This window comes from Chiloscyllium plagiosum, unplaced genomic scaffold (assembly GCF_037043375.1).
Source record: "Chiloscyllium plagiosum isolate Xiang-an unplaced genomic scaffold, Cpla_swu_hap1 HiC_scaffold_45, whole genome shotgun sequence".
Classification (NCBI taxonomy): Eukaryota; Metazoa; Chordata; class Chondrichthyes; order Orectolobiformes; family Hemiscylliidae; genus Chiloscyllium; species Chiloscyllium plagiosum.
This window is the reverse complement of record NW_028270183.1, coordinates 22,818,663-22,839,244: the sequence shown is the minus strand read 5'-3', so window position 1 is coordinate 22,839,244 and position 20,582 is coordinate 22,818,663. Positions and strand designations below refer to the sequence as shown.

General features: G+C 40.1%; 1 protein-coding gene across 4 annotated transcripts in view; it reads right to left on the bottom strand.

Annotated features, from left to right (window-relative positions):
* The window catches only part of LOC122552173 (cAMP-dependent protein kinase catalytic subunit alpha-like), a 165,274-nt gene that overhangs the window by 2,676 nt on the left and 142,016 nt on the right, over window positions 1-20,582 (bottom strand). For all 4 annotated transcript variants that reach the window (XM_043694714.2, XM_043694712.2, XM_043694715.2 and 1 more), the window contains 5 exons: window positions 9,794-9,876; window positions 7,002-7,128; window positions 4,077-4,172; window positions 3,222-3,344; window positions 266-430 (listed from right to left, as the gene is read on the bottom strand). In XM_043694714.2, the coding sequence (XP_043550649.1) occupies window positions 266-430; window positions 3,222-3,344; window positions 4,077-4,172; window positions 7,002-7,128; window positions 9,794-9,876 (594 nt within the window). The remainder of the gene's footprint in view (window positions 1-265; window positions 431-3,221; window positions 3,345-4,076; window positions 4,173-7,001; window positions 7,129-9,793; window positions 9,877-20,582) is intronic.

Here is a 20,582-nt window from a genome sequence, read left to right as displayed (position 1 = left end):
GGAACAGGCTCAATGTGCATTAGATACCCTCTTAAATAGAAACAAAAGCTTGTGCCTATATGTGTAGAGAAAAGAGTTTGAGGCTAATGGGTTGATGGGTATAGAGAGTGGTGAGAAGACTGAGTGGGAGAGATCACAAGAACATTTGTGTGTGTGTTGCTGTGGCTGAGCTGGTCACAGAAAGTCTCTCCTGGTACTACCCAGTAAACAGCTGCACCAAGTCCTCTCTTGGGAAATAGATTCTGACTGGCTGGAGTCACAGTACCTTTCTTTTGTAGATGGATAGCCAGTCTGTGTTGGCAAACCACTTATGGTTCTTGATGTCATTGACACCGTTTCGGAGATTACCAAACCGTTTGGTCAGATCAACCTGCAACAGGTTCCGGAGCAGATCTTTTAGGTCAGAGCTGAAATGAGATGGAAACCGCACCTGAAAAGAAACATTGATCTGTTACATAAGAGTGACTCAGGCTCATAAGACATGAGAGGTTCAGCAAAGTTTAAGTTTAGAGGTACAGCAAAGTTTAAGTTTAGAGGTAGAATTTCTGATTTGATAACTACACACAAATATACTATAAACTCAATAGATACAAAATTGCGTGCATCGTTTCTGCAACTTGGATATTTGTTTATGATGAGTACTGGGGAGTATCTTGTTGTGGTTGCGGATTCACAAACTACAATCTGCTTGGGGCCAGTGCTGCTTCAATGCCTTACCTTAACACTGTGTGTAGTTCCAAAGATTGGACATAAGCATAACAATGTGAGTATTTACTTTCAAGCCAGACTGTCGTTTATTATATAGAGGGGGTTGATGAGCTAATGGTAGCTCCCATCAGGGTGAGTTATCCAGTTTGGGGTAAATAGCATAGACCCAGTGGGCTGAACAGCCTCCTTCTGTATTGTGAACACTATGGCGAGAGCAGAGGATATTTTTTTGAAAAGGAGTGTGCAGCCTTCTCATTAGTTTCACGAAAACATACCACCTCACATTTATTCACATTGATGTTCATTTGCCATTACCTATTCTGCAAGCTTATAAAGATCTTTCTATGTTTTGGACAGTTCTTTTTCCAATTCTTCCAATCACATCTCCAATTTGGTACCACCCCTTGAACTTTGAAATTGGACATCCAAATCCCAATTCCAAACATTGATGTAACTGATGTATAGCTGTGGTCCTGGCACCAATCCTTATGGAACATTACTTCCTAGCTTCAAGCAGTCTGATTAATTCAACACAAGAGTGGACTACACAGTAGCTTATCAAAGGCTTTTGAAAATCTAAATATATTATGTTCACTGCATTACCTTTATCTACTCTTGCTGTTATTTCTTCAAATAATACGGTAAGATTAGTTAAGCATAATCTTCCTTTTAAAACTCTGTGCTGATTATCATAAGTTCTGTTTTTCAATGTTTTCCTATTACCTCTCTTCAGTAAGTGTAACATTATTTTTACTACCACTGATATGGAGTCATTACTGTATGCAGTTAGCTCAATGTATTAACACAGTTTCCTGGACTTGTTCCACCTCCCTTTTATAAGTATAGGAATCATGGCAATTATCTGTCAGCCCTCAAAAAAAAAATTTGTGTACATATGTAATGGTGCTTCTGCTAACTTTTCCTTAGTGTCTCCCAGTCTTAGCAAGGCATCTTCTATTACACCATGTGGGATTTGAGTTGTCTAAATCAAATATCCTAATGATTTTTATGAATGAGGTTGAGAATATATTAACAATTGATGCCAATTTACAGATAAGTCATTAAATTACTCTAAAAGAAAACACATTATGAATGCACAAACTCATCATACTCAGGTGAAAGACTGTAAAATTCAATCCCATCAAACAAAGCTCCCATATGTAAAAGGACAATGTTCATACTCCTTTTTCTCAGTCCTGAAGAGTAAGCATTCTGCAACATTTCCCCTAATAAGGGATTCAGCATTCAATGTTCTAACATACTGACAAGCAGCAGCAATTCATGCACACAACAGATACATGAGCAGAAATGTATTCCTGGACATGTGCCCAACCAGATGGACCTAACGCATTTTCTCACCTCTTGGAGGCAAAAAAATGACCCTTCAGGATAATGAAGTTCAGTTGACTATTAGGGTAACATCAGGTAGTCAGAGAGATTAAAGTGTCCGATTGTGTTTACCTCAAAGACCATTTCTTCCAATCGGGGTTATATAAGAATAAAATCATATTTATACTGTGCCAATCACATCCCCATAATGTCCCTAAGTACTTTGCTGCCAATGTTAGTCACTGCAGCCAACATGGCTCCACAAATAGCAATGAAATAACAGAGAAGTTAAATATACTTTAAACATAGTTTATGATCAAGGTGTAAATGTCAGCTAGGAGAACTACTCTGCTCTTCAAATCTTTTGGGTTCAAACACCACAAAATATTTAACTTCTACCTGAACAGACAAACAGGCTATTAGTTTAATGCTTCATTAGAAAATTGGTTCAAAAAACACTTAGGTAAGTATATGAAAAGGAAAGGTTTGGAGGGATATGGGCCAGGAGCAGGCAGGTGGGAGTAGTTTAGTTTGAGATTAAGCTAGCATGGAGTGGTTGGACCGAAGGGTCTGTTTCCATGCTGTATGACTCTATGAATCTATGGTGTGCCTGACATGAAATACTCCAAGGCACAAACTGTCCCTCACTATGACCATCTAACATTATTATCTTCCCTCCTTGTATATGATTTGTAATTAGGATATGACTGACTGTTGATTAGTCAAAGCCTCCAGTTGAGTCCTGAACAAAAACAGTGTCAATGTGGCTCAGATGATAGCTTTCTCCAATTAGAAGTTTTATACCAGAGCCCTAATCCATTGTCCAGACTTTTACTCCACATTGACACTGAAGGAGTTGTACATTATACCTTAGAAACATTAAGCCATGTAATATTCTACATGTCCCAGTAGTCTGAGTGAATATTAAGGATCACAAGATACTACTAAAAAAAAACGCAGAGTTCTGCCAGATTCTGGCCAACACTCCTCCTGTAAAACCATTTAACTCTGTCATCTTCTTGCTCTTTGTAAGATTTTGTGGTTGCCACATTTGCTCACATAACAGTCACTTGCGATTGTCAAGATGTTTCTATGATGGGAGGCGGTACTGGTTAAATTCAAATCTCTCTTTATTTAATCACACAGGATCAGAAAAACAATACTTCTTTGAGCTCAATGCTTACCTTCCCCGAGACTATTTTTTCATAAATCTGAATTGGCTGGTCTGCAAAAAATGGAGGATATCCAGCAGACATTTCATAGATTAGGACCCCTAACGCCCACCAATCCACAGCTTTGTTATAGCCCTGGAAGAACAAGAGACATGGATCAAAAGACAGATTCAGATCCATTTCTGTCAGGTTAGCTGAGCTTGTCGAAACAGTAATTTGGGTTTTACAATTGCTTCAATGAGGTATTTGTGGCAGAACAGTCAAAGAAAGCTGCTGGTTAAAACAATCCCTACTGGAAGAGTGCAAAGTGAGTGTAAGCTTTGACACATGATGGCAAAGCTATCTTTGTACATCAAGGTCCAATAATTCTCAGCTCTCTCGAGGGAGATGGTGGCCTCTTGGAAATGCCATTTGTATATTAGCTTTAAATTATTTCCAAATAGCTAGTCTAATACACCATTTAACCAGAAATCTGTAGCTGTCCCAGTACTTATCCAAATATATTTGACAGAGTCATTGTAGAACTCCTGTTGTTGCAGATCTGTGTAGACATCTGCCCACAGTGATCTAACAACTGAATCTCTAGATTTGTAAACCATAAAATTGCGTTGGTAACCTAACTGGGTAGTTTACGAAATGGTGACAGCATATTTAACGTGACAGCATTTCTAACATGCCAGCAAAATACTCCTATTGTGAACATTTAGGTATGTATACATTGACAACACTGAATACCAAAGAAACAAGGACAAGGGGAGAGAACATTTTGACACTAGATTTATAGGATATTAATAGATTGCATTTTTCATGAACTGGAAGGAGTTGAAAGGTGCTGCAGTCTGTAGGGAAAAAGCAGCAGTTTCATACCTTACTGAGGATGATCTCAGGAGCCAGGTATTCGGGAGTCCCACACAGTGTCCAAGTTCTACCCTTTACCCTCTTGGCAAATCCAAAATCTGTCACCTAGAGATGAACCAGATTTTAAAATCAATCGGAGATGAAACACATTGGAGAAATTGCATGTCTTTTTATCACTTTAATTCACCATTTTCATTTAACTTCAATTATTGTTTGATGAATTAGTCTATATAGGCTAGATGATCTTGAGTCTTCTCCTCTTTAAGGGGAACCATAAAAATCTGTAAGTTTTCATGTGCTGAGCCTCAGAATTTGAATTACCTATTTAACATAGGACCTGACTCCTCTGTTCTGTACAAGGTTCACACTTACTGTTTAACATTTGTTGCTTAACAGATATCTACATTAAATCCCACCTACCTCTCCTTAGCCATTTCTACTTCCTCTGTTCAAATGTCTTTTCTGCATGAAGGTTCCTTACATTTTTCACATAAGCAGAATCCTTTGCAACTGACAAATCTGATTAGTAATGTTTCCTCCCACCAAAACAACAAGTTAACACTATCAATGCAATCAATCCATACTATGAACACTACACAGGCATGAAGTGAAAATCAGTACCATTCTTCCACATCTATAATCTTGTAATCACAGCATCCAACTGTTTTCTGAGAAAAATAAGCTACAAATTGCTTACATCCTTTTTTTCAACCAAAACTATTTCCTGCATACACTTTAGCAAACTTTGGTGCTGGTTCATATGTTCGGACATTTTGTTTAAGTTTCATTTGTGGCCACATTAATAGATTTAAGTTACCTGGCCTTTCGGTGAATATTTGACCGAAATCCTTATTGCAAGGCTGCTAAAAGAGGTCTAAAGTTCTTCAAGTAGAGGGTGGTGATATGTAAGAGATGCTGTGAATTTGCCATCTTGGGCTCAAGAATGTTCAATCTATTTGTAAATAACCAAACACATTTTGGTTCCCATTTCAGAGATCAGGAATTGTTGGTGCTTGAACATTACTCCTTGGCCAGTGTCACTAGGTTAAGCATATTATGTGTCAGGAAATAGTGAGTTTCTTATGGGTAAGGCTGTTTACCATGCAGATATCCACATCAGTCAACTAAGGGATAAGACAAATGGAGTGCATACGTTTTAACCTGAATTAATATCCAGTTCACATAGAAAAAAAACAGTAAATAAGTACAGTATGCAGATACCTCAACATCATATGTTAGTTATTTTAAAGTATTATGAAAAGTAGTCCATTGGCTATGCCCATTCTGACTCTATGCCCAACACGTAACAGGATTGAGACATGAAATGGACATGATCATTGATCGGATTCCTAATATTGGTAGCTAAATGAAGAAGTTGCTGAAAAGAAAATTGGGAATCTGATTTCATCTGGAAAGTAGTGGATGCAAGTTTCAAATTGTAATTATGTTGTATGAATCACAGGCATCTAATCTTGGACTAAAGAATTCAGTTTGGTCACCTGACCTTAAAAACAGTAACTGATATATTTTGGAAAACTTCAGGAAAAGAATGAAGAGTGATTCTTCAGAATAGGCTCTCAAGTCTGGGAGGAACTGAATTGAATACTGCTGGAGAAAAAGATTAAAACATAAAATACTTCAAGGATAGTTGATGCTTTAACTCTTTTTCCTGATCATATCCTAATTCTTAATCAATTGACATTTTCAAAGAAAATTGACAGGAAAAGGAACTGAAGATTATTAACAAATCTATTTGGTTCACATTAGAATTCAGGAATGTGAAAGTAGTGGGCTTCATGGGATTAACAGTCTTTCAGCATTCCAGCCTTTTTTGCATTGGAAATGATGGACGTAGAGTTGGAGCTAGCGTACCTCTGTATTACTGAGTGGTACCTTAGTAAGGTAATAGCATATGCGGCATGGTGCTCAGTGCTTAGCACTGCTGCCTCACAGCACCAGGGACCCAGGTTCGATGGCAGCCTCGGCCAACTATCTGTGTGGAGTTTGCACATGCTGGTTTCGTCCAGTTGCTCTGGTTTCCTTCCACAATCCAAAGATGTGCAGGTTAGGTGAACTGGCCATGTTAAGTTGTCCAGTGTTCAGGGATGTGTAGGTTGAGTGCATTAGTCAGGGGGTAAACATAGGGGAATGGGTCTGGATAGGTTACTCTTTGGAGGGTCGGTGTGGACTTGTTGGGCCGAAGGGCCTGTTTCCACATGTGGGGATTCCATGATTTGCACGTCACACAGTGGAAAGACAGCAGGGACAATTGCAGGAAATGACGAGAAAGTATAATCTTTAGTTGCAGATGGAGAAAAACAACTTTGGTACAAAGTTGAGAGACAGTAGTAAAGTCAGGACTTAAGCAGCTTAGCAATAGAATTTCCTCAAATATAATTATTAATTGTAACTCTGCTTCAATCCACAGTGGAATTTATTTTCTCTTCAGTGATAGCATTGAGCCTTGGGCAGTGAAAGCAGGTATTCTCTAGAATGGGGGATAACTATGCAGCCCTTCCATTGCCCAATGTGTAATTATTGTTCCAAGTGCTTGCTCTGGATTGCCACAAATCCACATCCTTCAATCACCCTAACATTGCGCTAGTAGATCCAATATTATTTTTGCTGGTAAAACACTACTCCCTCACCTTTAAAAAAAACTCTTTCTAGTGCTGCACCTACTATATAGAACATTACCTCCTCCACCTAACCCTGTGCTCATACGCAAGTCATTTCACTTAACTGTGGCCAGTGCATATCTGTGGTATCCCCTGAATGGCTCCTCCCTGCCCCAAAATTGTGGTATTTGTTTGATGTACGAAGTAGTCACATAATCTGCCTGGAGTACGGCAGATACCCTTTTCTCAAGTACGCCCTCTAAGCCGGTACTTGATACTGAAAGATTTAGGCCATTCCTGGGGCAGTCCCCCATACCTGGATGTATCCATTCTGATCAATCAGTATATTTTCAGGCTTCAGGTCCCTGTAGACAAGGTCTAGTGAATGGAGGTATTCAAATGCGAGGACAATCTGTGCTGCATAAAATCGGGAGTGAGGTTCACTGGAAGGAAGAGATTTGTAATTAAATTCAGATTCAAAGGCAGAGAGATAACAAACACGTTATTCAATGTGGAGGAATTTCAGAAAGAAATGCAAAATTGGTTGTGCACTGGTGCCCAAACACCTTCACCTGAAAGAAAAGGGCTGGAAGACAGTAACAGAGGGCAAGAGAAAAGTGGTACACGCGAGGACATACAGAAATTTTATTTTGACCAGAAGCTCCTCCTTTGCAGCTGAAATAATCATCTAACAAGTGCCTGTTACAGAATGTCACAATTAAACAAGATCTGTCTGAATTGATAAAACAGCAAATCCCATTCATGATCTCTAACATGGAAACTACAGAGCACCTCAAACACAAAATTCATCAAAGATATGCTGTTTGTGCTTCAAGAAGAGCACAATCATCAACAATGAACTCTCCAGCTTTCAACAAGAGCATATTATTCCTACGCACCTATTAGCATTTAATCATACTGTCTGCCAAAGGAACTCTGTGACTTAGAATTGCTTTTCACAAGCTGTCTGGTGTTCATTGTTGCAGCATTGTGCCAGCTGGTGGAGCCCTCTGCATTTTCCTATTTCGTTCCATCAACTTGCACCCCATTATTTGCTAACTTCCAGCTTGCTCAACACCTGAGGCATTAGCAGGTAACATAGATTTTGTGCAAATTAATAAAGAAAGGTACAAGACTTGATTGTACAAAGGGAGGCACATGTGGCACAGTCAAAAGGGAGTTGACTTTTGAGTACTTGACTCTTGACTCTGAACCCCTGGCATCAGGTTAAACATGCACCAAGAGACGGCCTGCTAATTACCATCTACCACCCATCTCAGCTGATGAACTAGAACTCCTCCAGGTTGAACACCGAGAGTGGAAAGAGTACAGAATGTGATCTGGATGGGGAAACATTAAAACCAAGTCAGGGTTGGTAGCACCACAACTGATCACATTCCATGAGTCTCCAGTGACATATCTGCCTGACTGGCTTTGTGGCAAGCAGCATGGAGCCAAGAGGGAAAAACGTACGAGACCTCATCCTCACCAATCTATCTGTTGCAGAAGAATCTGTCCATGATAGTACTAGGAGGACATCGCCCTTACAAGTCAAAGTCTAGCCTTCACACTGAGCATACTATTCTGGAGTGTGGCAGCACCACCGCGCTAAACTGGAGATTTTCACAACACACTTAGCAGTTCAAAACTAGACATTCAGGGGGAGCTGTGGACAGCAGAATTGTATTCAATGTGGCATGTCCGCACTATACCATTAACATGAAGTCAGGAGATCAACCCCTGGAGAGTGCAGGAGAGCAAGTCAGGAGCAGCAACAGGCATACCTAGAAATGAGGTGCCAACCTGGTGAAGCTGCAACACAGGGCTACTTGCATTCTAAACAGCGGAAGCACCATGCAATGATGTTACCATCAGTGAATTCACCTACCATCAGCATCTTATGGGCTTTTATTAAACAGAAAATTAACTGGACAAGCTTAGATTAGATTACTTACAGTGTGGAAACAGGCCCTTCGGCCCAACAAGTCCACACCGACCCGCCGAAGCGTATACCACCCAGACCCATACTCCTACACTTACCGCTTCACCTAACACTACGGACAATTTTGCATGTTCAATTCACCTAACCTGCACATTTTTGGATTGTGGGAGGAAACCGGAGCACCCGGAGGAGAATGTGCACAGAGAGTCGCCTGAGGCGGGAATTGAACCCAGGTCTCTGGCGCTGTGAGGCAGCAGTGCTAACCACTGTGCCACCCGTATATCAATATTATATATCAATATTAAAGCTATAAAAACAGGACGGAGAATATCTATCCACAAGACACAATTTGGGAGTGTGGATGGAAGTGGCTCCAACAATAGTCAAGTTTAACATCACCCAGGTCAAAGGGGCTCATTTATACGCTATCCCAACCTCCAACGTAAACACTCAGTTCCTCACACTGATTGACAAAAACAGCAGGGTGCACAACGTCCAAGATTCACTGCAGCAATTCACCAAGGTTCCTTTAACAACATCTTCCAATCCCACAACCACCACTCTCTCAAAGGACTAGGGCAGTAGATGCATGGGATCAGGACTACTTACAAGTTCCCCTCCAATCTGCACACCATCCTCACTTTGAACTACTTCTCCAATTCCTTCACTATTTCTGGGTCAAGGTCCTGAACTTCCTTTGCAGTGGCATTGTGGATGTCCCTACACCACATGGACTTAAGCAGTCCAAGAAATTGGTTCACTAGCACGCACTGAAGGTTAACCGGCGATGGGCTATTTGCCAGCGATGCCCTCATCTTAAGAAAGAATAAAACATCATCCTGCCTTGCCCCTACTAATACACCAGTAAGGAGACATTGTAGCTCTGGCTCTGTATTAGTTCCAAAAACTCTTGTTTCAAACTGAGATGTCAAATGTGACTTTTCACAGACTAACATGTTTAACAACGCTCCTATGGGGCAAAACAAAGACAGAATAACATAGTTAACACAGATTGTTACTGTCTTCCAGCTAAGGGTTTGGCCATGTCTTCTATACTTTGTGCAGCCACGGTGTGTTTAACAGTGAGGCTTAATGCAATATTCAATCAGAATCCTTTGTCCTGAATATTTGTTGATCATTACTTCTTACAGCTTTAAGAGACTAACCTGAACCTTCCGCTTCTCCTTAAATGTGAAAACATTTCTCCACCTTGAATATATTCCATCACCATATACAAATTAGTGTTATCCTGGAAAGAAAGAAGAGAATGTAAGCACAAAAACAGTGGAGGAATTGTATTGTTTACCACTAATGATAAACAGAAAACATTGGTGTTATGAGCAGAAGGAAAATCTGTAAAAGGTAGTCCACAGGGTTGGCTGAAATGCTCCTTTTGCTTGTCAGAATTTGCTGTTGTTGATCTCTCACTCTCTAGCTCTTCAAGTGCTTTCCACCCCCTTGCAGAAGATGAAGTCTCTGACTTATTGGTTGAAAGCCTCAGCTTACAACAACTGGTGAGAGAAAATAAACTGGCTTCCTTCAGGCTTTTAGTACTTTATTTTTAAAACTGCAGAGAAAAGGAAATCATCTTCCCTTCCAGAGGTCCAAATGTTTCTGCCTATCTCATTCACACCCAACAGTGTGCAGCTACCTGTGAGCCAATTATGTTGTTGCTGGTAGGCAGAAGGCTTTTGTGATCAACAACTGGTCAGTCCTTCACAGGCAGCCAGCAGAATCACACTTTGTATACATTCCAATCATGCCAGTTTGACTTCCACAATCCTTTTTTAAAACTGTCAGCCCTTTACCCATTTCAGTCCACAATAACTAGTGGGCCTAGGTTTAAGGTGAAAGGGGAAACATTTAAATGGGACCTAAAGGGCAACTTTTTCATGAAGAGGGTGGTGCGGAATGAGCTGTCAGAGGAAGTGGTGGAGGCTGGTACAATTACAACATTTAAGAGGCATCTGGATGGGTATATGAATAGGAAGGGTTTAGAGGGAAATGGACTATATGCTGGCAAATGGGACTACATTAATTTAGGATATCTGGTCAGCATGATTGATTTGGACCAAAGGGTCTGTTTCTGTGCTGTACATCTCCATGACTCTATGACCTGTACTTTCAGCATACCTAACTGACAACCTTAAACAATAATCTTTCTTACAGTTTTAATAAAAGAGACATCTTTGCAACTGCTACTAAAACTGATCTTTAAAATCTTTAAAACTGATTTTTAGCCCATGGGTATGTGGATCTAACAGAATACCACCTCTTCTACTTCATTGGAAGTAGCAAGAGTGAATACACTAGATTGGCTGCCAAACTGATCACTGGTATGGCAGTAACGCATACTTGTTGATATATGTTGACACACTAAACAAGTATTGTGTCTTGTGCATTAAATCAAAAGAATTTGTCTCTTTGAGCAGTCTTTTAAGTTACTCTGCCCCTCCTTTGGCTCAGTGTTGGGGAGGTGACAGCATAGTGGTATGTCACGACACTGTTATGACACGGGGTAAACCTTGCAGCTCAGCGAGCAAACCTAGATCCAAAACCTCAACCTGAGCCACAAATCTTCTCAAAACTCACTAAGGTAAACCCCTCTGCTGACTTAAACAGAGAAGCTCACCCTGTACCATAATCTGTTAAATTTAACTTTAAATACTGACCTCCTATTTACAACTCCTTTCTCTTAAACCTATCTTTGACCTCTCACTCTATAATACTGGTCCGATAAAAACCCCGATTAAGTTTGTCGACTTTCCTTTGTAGCTTTTCCTCAGTAGATTTTTCTCGAGGTCGGTTTTGAAGTTTTGCTGCACAAACTTCTTCTAGACAGGTACCTTTCAGAGAGCTCTTCAGCTAGTCGTCTATATTTGTTGGTGTCCTTGGCAGTTCTCCATCTCTGTCACGTATGTTCACTGATTGTTATTACAATTGCATATCTTTTCCTTGAAGATTTTTGGCTGCCTGGTTGAATCTCTGTAACTTTAACTCTGATCCTAGATCTGTATTTGCATCTTTGCCAAAAACATCAGTTCTTCCTTGGCACATATTTCATCTGCCGAGCCAATTTTTCAAATGAAATAACATCTTTCTCATCAAAACGTAGCAGAGATTTGACGTATTTGTATATATCAGTACCTTCTCTTTTAATTTCCATGCTGTTAACTTGATTTTGCTGACTAAGTCGCAAATTCACAGTTCAAATCCTCTCTTTTTGCTCAGCTAAGAACTTTTTTTTTTCTTTCTAAACTGATAAATTTGGGAATCATCTTCAAACCCCAGAACCTCTTTAGCAATTTCAAGAGCCATTTTTCTCACTTTTAATTTAATCAACCACAAATAAACAAAATTAAACAAACTGTCTCACCTACGTTTTATTAAAGATCTAGGACACTAACCTGCAATTGTTTAAATCTACTGGGCTTTTTTGTATTCTATTTTATCTATTCAAAACTGGCCAAATCTCAGACTGGATATGTCTAAACCTGTTCAAATTGCAGATGAAAGCTCCCATATCCATAGCTGGGCTGTTAATCCAGAGACCCAACCCAGATAGTGCTCTGGGGATTCAGGTTTAAATCCTGCCATGGCAGGAGGTGGAATTTGAATTCAATATAATATTTGAAATTAAGATTCTGATGATGACCATGAATCCATTGTCAACTGTCGAAAAAACCCATTTGGTTCACAAATGTCTTTTAGGGAAGGAAACTGCCATTCTTACATGTGACTCCTGACCTGCAGCAATGTGGATGACTCTTAACTACACTCTGAGCAATTAGGGATGGGCAATAAATGCTGGTCTAGCCAGTGACACCCTCATCCTACCAATGAATAAAAAAAAATGCCTGATCATGCTACTCCAAAGTGCCTTGTAACTTGCAACATCAAAGCCTCCAATAAATACAGGCTGTTGTTGTATTAATAAAATAAAACAAAGTGGCATATTGGAATCCTTCTCAATCCTACTAAGGCTAAATGGAGAGTGATACTAAACTGTAACTATAATCCCATGACTAGTTAAGCTGTGACTGCATTTTAGAAAAATTAAATACTGTTTGTTTTGACTGTTTCAAAGCTGCCTTACTGGTTTCCCAACCATAGATCGAAAGTGTCTTATGGCTAAGTGATACAGTTCACAGAAAGCGAATTTTGCCTTCCCTGGGAAAAAAAAACATTAATAGACATCAAATTTGCAGTCGAATTAACTCTGGTCAGATTGGAATTATGTGCACTCAATACATAGCACCTGAAATACTCATATCAACTGTACATAAGCAGATGACTTCAAGACATCTATTGTATTCAAAGAGAACAATTCCCTTTTAAGAATTACTTTCTTTAAAGTCTTGGATGTGTAACTACACTGATAGCCTCAGCCTGTTACACACCCTGTATTACGCCTTTATATTTATTTTTCACATTCTACCTGGTATTCAATTTAGCTTCAGGATTGCACAACACATGAGAAGGTTAAAAAAAAGGCCTCTGTTTCAGTGCTTCATAATTCTGAACATTTTTTGAAATTTTCTCTCAACTTTCATTTTGGAGGACAACGCCAATCTATCTACGATCTATCCCCTTAATTGAAGTCCCTCATCCACTGAACCATTTTCATAACTATTTTCTGCACCGTCTCTAAAGTTTTCTCCTCCTTCCTAAAGTGCAGTGCCCAGAAGTGAATATAGTACGTCAACTGAAGGCGAACTAGTGTCTGGGAGAGGTTCATGGATGGAGGACTGGGAAAAAGAAACGTGGCTGTAAGAACTGCTCCTTTTTTAGAGATATTTTCAGTGTTGGAGCTGATTTCCATGAATTCTGGAAGCAGTAATTTACTGTTTTATAAGCTGTTATATTGTTTTGGAACTTTGGGAAAAAAAGATCAAAACAACGGCACTTTGAAAAGGAAGAAGAGGGACAAAGGCAATGACCACATGGGAAATGGTTCAAATGATCAGTAAACCTACAAAGCTGTCTGACCCAGCAGTCAAACCTGCACAGCTGACTGCCTCTGCTGTTTATTTAAGTGTCTCTGGACATTTGAGTTCATCTAAGAAAAATAAACAAACAAGAAAATTCACAGCCAATTGGAGCAATGTGTATTGTGGGAGCTCACAGCAGGGGGGCAGCTAAGTGGATAGTTCATAAAGTGTGGCTCTACTGTTTTATTTGTAACTCTACAATAGTGAGTAGAGTGGGCTTGATTTTGATTACATGTTTTTATTGAGGGTGGTCTCTTGATTAAACTTTAAAAATGTAAAAACATAGGTACTAAGTTAGCCAGGAGCAGTGTTTTTTGGGGAATGACTGGGCAATTTTCTGAGTGTGTAGGTTGTTAAAGTGCAAAGATGGTCTTTAGTAGAGTGATGTGCTCTTCCTGCTGGATGTGGGAGGTTAGGGAGAATTTCAATGTTACTGATGATTATGCCTGCAGCAAGTGTGTTTGGTTGCAAATCCTACCAGATTGCACGAATTGGTTGGAGCAGCAGATAGAGGTCATGAGGAATTTACGGGAGCTGGAGGGTGTGATGGATGGCAATTGCAGGAAGGGAGAAACCACAGATACAGTTTGGTCAATGGGTTATCTCCAGGAGAAGTAGGGGAGGAAGGAAGGTAGTGCAGGAATCTCCTGTGGTTATCCAAATCTCGAACAAGTAAGCTGTTTTGGAAAATATGGGAAGTGAAAGACTTTCAGGGGAATGTAGCACTAACAGCCAGGTTTCTCGAGCAAAAACTAATGTAATGATGAGTATGTCAGGTTCTAAGTGATCTATTGTGATAGGGGACTCTCCAGTCAGAGGCACAGACAGATATCGTTGCGGCCGACAGCGAAACATCAGAATAGCGTGTTACCCTTCCTGCTGTCAGGATCACGAATATTTCAGAAAGACCACAGAATATTCTCAAAGGGGACAGGGGCCAGCAGGAGGTTGTTGTACACATTGACATAGGAAGAGAAAAGGACAAGATTTTGAAGAGAGAATATAGGATGTTAGCAGGAATTTAAAAAGGAGACCCTTGAGGGTAGTAATATCTGGATTATTGCCGATGCCATGAGGGACAGAATTCACATGGATTTGGAAAGGCAAAGATCGATTAGGGATAGTCAACATGGCTTTATGCGTGGGAAATTGTGTCTCACTAACTTGATTTAGTTTTTTGAAGAAGTGAAGGCAGCATTTGGTATGCTTTCCTTTACTGTTCAGTGCATTGAGTATAGGAGTTGTGAGGTCATTTTGCAGCTCTACACATTATTGGTTCGGCCACTTTTGGAATAGTGTGTGTAATTCTGGTCTCCCTGCCACAGGAAGCATGTTGTGAAACTTGAAAGCATTCAGAAAAGATCTACATGGATGTTACCAGAGTTGGAGAGTTTGAGCATTAGAGAGAGGCTGGATAAGCTGAGACTAGAGGACTTAGGTTTAAGGTGAGCTAGAAAAGATTTAAAAGGGATATAAGGGTAAGCCTATTCACGCAGAGGATGGTGCATGTACGGACTGAGCTGCCAGAGGAAGCGGTGGAGGCTGATGGAATTACAACATTTAAAAGGCACCCGGATGGGTATATGAAGAGGAAGGGTTTAGAGGGATATGGATCAAATGCTGGTAACAGGGACTAGATTTATTTAGGATATCTGGTCAGCAGGGAAGAGTTGGACCGTCTGTTTCTGTGCTGTACGGCTCTCTGATTCTATTATAACTTGTTGCTTTCATACTCGGTGCTCTAATTATGATCCTAAATGTAGGATTTCTTCACTTGCCCGAACCACCTTCAACAATTTGTGTATATTTTCCATCATATGTCTCTGGTCTTGCACCACTTTAGAATTATACTTTTATAAAATATTGGTTCTCTTCAATCCTTTTACCAACATATCACTTTGTACTTCCCTGCATTAAATTTCATTTGCCATGTGTCCACCCAATCCCTCAGCCTTTTTTTGGGTTCTGCCCTCTTTAAATTTTTCCCTATGCCCTCTTGAAATCTATTATCACAGTCTTCATAGTATTCAATACGTCCACATTTTGTATCATCTGCAAATTTTATCAATGTGTCGTGTACACCCAATTGTTGACAATTAATATATATCAAGAAAAGCACTGTTGCAACAAACAACCCTGGGGGGTCCCACTGTAGGTCTTCTCCCTGTCCAAAAGTATCGTGTTCAGTGCTTCCTTCTGTCTCCTGTTGCTCAGTCAATTTCTTATTCATACTATCACTGTGCTTTTCACTCCATTAGCTTCAATTTTGCTGGCAAGCTGGTTAAGTTACAGTTATCAAATGCCTTTTGGACATCCACATACATATCAATTTCATTACCATCATCAATTCCCCTGGTTACTTCAACAAATTTGCAATCAGATTAGTTAAACACACATCAGTGTTGGCTTTCCTTATTTAACCCATACATGCCCAAATTGTTAAATTTGTTTGGAATCATTTTTCTCAAAAGCTTGCCTACTACTGTGTTTAAACTGACATGCCTGTTATTGCTAGGTTTATCACTATACCCTTTTTTAAACAAGGATGTAGCACTTGTCATCCTCCAGTCCTCTGGTACTACTCCTGAATCTATGGAGAAATGGATGATTATGGCCTGTGTCTCTACAATTTCCAATTTATTTTCCTTTGTACCTTTGGATACATTCCATTCAGTCCTGGAGGCATATTAACTCTAATTACAGCCACTATGTATCTAATACTGCCTTTATTAGTTGTTAACTCACCCATTATCACAACTACTTCCTCTTCCACTAGGACTTCTACAAGTGAACTATTCTCTTCCCAAGTTAGGTCTTCTCCAATTAAGTAGTTTTACCTAAATTTCTCCTTTTGCCTTTCCCACAACTAACTAAAATCTCATGATACTATGATCACTGTTCCCTAAATATTCATCTCCTGACACTTGGTCTACTGAACCCACCTCATTCCCTAGACTCAGTGATGTCTCCTCCCTCATTGAGTTGGAAAGATATTAATTCAGAAAGGGCCCCTTGAATACACTTCAGAAGTTCAAAGTTTGTGCGAAGATTTGTAGCTCGGGTGCTCGTTGCTGTGGTTCTGTTCGCCGAGCTGGAAGTTTTTGTTGCAAACGCTTCGTCCCCTGGCTAGGCGACATCATCAGTGCTTGGGAGCCTCCTGCGAAGCGCTTCTTTGATGTTTCCTCCGGTGTTTATAGTGGTCTGTCCCTGCCGCTTCCGGTTGTCAGTTTCAGCTGTCCGCTGTAGTGGTTGGTATATTGGGTCCAGGTCGATGTGTTTGTTGATGGAGTTTGTGGATGAATGCCATGCCTCTAGGAATTCCCTGGCTGTTCTCTGTCTGGCTTGCCCTATGATAGTAGTGTTGTCCCAGTCGAATTCATGTTGCTTGTTGTCTGTGTGTGTGGCTACTAAGGATAGCTGGTCGTGTCGTTTCGTGGCTAGTTGATGTTCATGTATGCGGATTCCTAGAGGCCAGGGAATTCCTAGAGGCATGGCATTCATCCACAAACTCCATCAACAAACACATCGACCTGGACCCAATATACCAACCACTACAGCGGACAGCTGAAACTGACAACCGGAAGCGGCAGGGACAGACCACTATAAACACCAGAGGAAACATCAAAGAAGCGCTTCGCAGGAGGCTCCCAAGCACTGATGATGTCGCCTAGCCAGGGGACGAAACGTTTGCAACAAAAACTTCCAGCTCGGCGAACAGAACCACAGCAACACTTCAGAAGGCCCTTCCCCTGCTCTGCTCTTTACACTGCTCTATAATTTTTGCACCTTTCTTTTTTCTTTTTATTGTCTCGTTCAGTATTTATCCTGGTTCTTTCTCTTACATATATAATGCAGAGAACAAACTGTATATTTGATCCTGTATCTACAGGATTTATTGTAGGGTCTGAATGCAACATAACTATTTATAATACTAACTTGCATGATTGTTCCTTCACATTTGGTTGGTCAAAGTTCAGAACTCTCTGCCTAACGTCATTCAACACAGAAACTGCAGCGGTTCAAGAAGGTGACCCATTACCATTTCCTCAAAGATTAACTAGAGATGGGAAACAAATGCTGTCCTTGTCAGCAATGTCCTCATTCCAAGAATGAATGTTTTTTGAAAAGAATAACAACAAGAGAAACGTTTCTGCTGTTCTGAGCTTCATGTAATGAACTTAGATTATAGGATCACCAAAATTCTTTACCTATTTCAATGCCCTCCTGTTCACTTCCCAACCATTAATGCATTGAAATTAATCTTTATTTTGAAACTTACTTTTTTTAAAATCCAAACTTTGCATGATATTCCCCCTTTTTTGATGTTATGCATGACACTTGCTTAGATCAGATCCACTGATGATTTGGCAAACAAGCAATAAAGCATTCCTTACACATAAAGTATTCCCAAAAGTAAAGATTCTCCTTTAATCTGTTTTATTCTAGATAATAACTTGGCATTGAAATTTCCTTTGATTCACATTTAGGCTTTTTAACCAGCTATTCAAGTTTATAAAATAGTTTACTTAGCCATCTATGGAATGATAGATTTGATGAGTCAATAGGTTTTTCTTATTCAAATCATTTTATGATCTGTTTAAAAAAATTTAAATTGTTCCATATATTTTTTTTTAAACAGTCCGTGGATCCTACTTACATCTGATTTCTTCAACTGCTAAACTGGAAGCCCACATATCCTTTTGATTGTCTCTTGAGAATGTCCACACCACACCTCTGGCTCATCCTCAACTCCTTGAATCAACCTTTCTATCTTCTCCTCAATATGCTAACCTATTGTTTTCTTGCAACATTTCATAGAGTTGTACGGTACAGAAACAGACCCTTCAGTCCAACTTGTCCAAGCTGCCCAGATATCCTAAATTAACCTCGTCCCATTTGCCCCTTCAGTCATGTACCAATCCAGATATCTTTTAAATGTTGTAATTGTACAAGCCTCCACCATTTCCTCTGGCAGCTCATTCCATACATGCACTACCTTTTGGGTGAAAACATTGCCCCTTAGATCCCTTCTAAATCTTTCCCCTCTCATCTTAAACCTATGCCCTCTAGTTTTGGACTCTCCCACCCTGGGAAATAGACCTTGGCTATTCACCCTACCCATGCCCCTCACGATTTTATAATACTACGTAAAGTTCCCCCTTCAGCCTTCAATGCTGCAGGGAAAACAGCCCCAGACTATTCAGCCTCTCCCTATATCACAAACCCTCTAATCTTTGCAACATCCTTGTAAATCTTTTCTGAATCCTTTCATGCTTACCACATCTTTTCCAAAGCAAGGAGACCAGAATTGAACCCAGTATTCCAAAAGTCGTCCTGTACAGCTGTAACATGACCTCCCAACTCATATATCCAATGTACTGATCATTGAAGGCAAGTGTACCAAATGGCTTCTTCACTACCATCTATCTGCTTTCAACAGAAAGAATTGTTCACATGATGCACAAGCAATTCTCCAAAAACACCACCTCTTCAACATTGGTTTTTCCTCATTTCTTTGTGCTGGGCTGTCTCATCATTGCAGGATCAACACAGAAGCTAGTTGGACACTTTAATGCAGTACTATGGGAATGTGAAATTGCTGAAGGTGCTTTCTTGCAGATGAGGCATTAAGCAGAGATCCGGTTTGTCTAATCTGATGACAAAGCAGGAACGTGCCAGATCAATGTGCTTTTAGAAGAAAAGCAGGAAATTCCGCAAGTGTCCTTGGGAACATTCCTCTGCCAACACCACTCTATCTTTTCATTCAATTAAAATCAGAATTTAGGAACAGAGTAAGGTCAACCACTCAACGAGATCATGACTGATCTGTGACCTAACAGACTTTGCCCCATATCCATTAATACCTTTGATTTTGTTTTAAACATTCTCAGAATTACAATCACTAACTAATCCAGTATAATTCACCATTTGTGGGAAAAAAAAATCCAAGCTTCTAATACTCTGTACTATTTTAAGGATAGTTTAAAAAAAGTCTGAAAAACATTGTGATCAGGTTCAAACAACATTTATAGGAAGCGATGTCACTTCAACTACATGTGCATTGAGTTATCTACAAAATTATTGCTAAGGTGTTTTATGAGTTGAATTTTATGACAGAGAGAAAGAGCAAGAGACAGAGTTTGAAATTAGTGGGAAGAAATCTTCAGAAGCAGGTGTCAAAGAGGAAACATCTTACAAGGCTGTTACTAGACATGCATCTAGACAACCCATGTAGATAGGATAGTGAAGAAGGTGTTTGGTATGCTTTCCTTTATTGGTCAGAGTATTGAGTACAGGAGTTACGAGGTCATGTTGCGGCTCTACAGTCAGAGGGGCATTGGGTTACTCTTCGGAACTTATTGGGCAGAAGAGCCTGCTTCCACACTGTAGGGGATCTAATCTAATCTAATCTAATCTACAGGACATTGGTTAGGCCACTTTTGGAATATTGCGTGCAATTCTGGTCTCCTTCCTATTGGAAAGGTGTTGTGAAACTCAAAAGGGTTCAGAAAAGATTTACAAGGATGTTGCCAGGGTTGGAGGATTTGAGCTATAGGGAGAGGTTGAATAGGCTGGGGCTGTTTTCCCTGGAGCATCAGAGGCTGAGGAGTGACCTTATAGAGGTTTATAAAATTATGAGGGGCATGGATAGGATAAATGGACACAGTCTTTTTCCTGGGGTTGGGGAGTCCAGAACTAGAGGGCATAGGTTTAGGGTGAGAGGGGAGAGATTTAAAAGAGACCTAAGAGGCAACTTTTTCATTCAGAGTACGTGTATGGAATGAGCTGCTAAAGGAAGGTGGAGGCTAGGACAATTGCAACATTTAAAATGGGTATATGAATAGGAAGGGTTTGGAGGGATATGGGCCAGGTGCTGGCAAGCGGGACTAGATTGGGTTGATATATCTGGTCGGCATGGACGAGTTGGACCGAAGAGTCTGTTTCTGTGCTATACATCTCTATG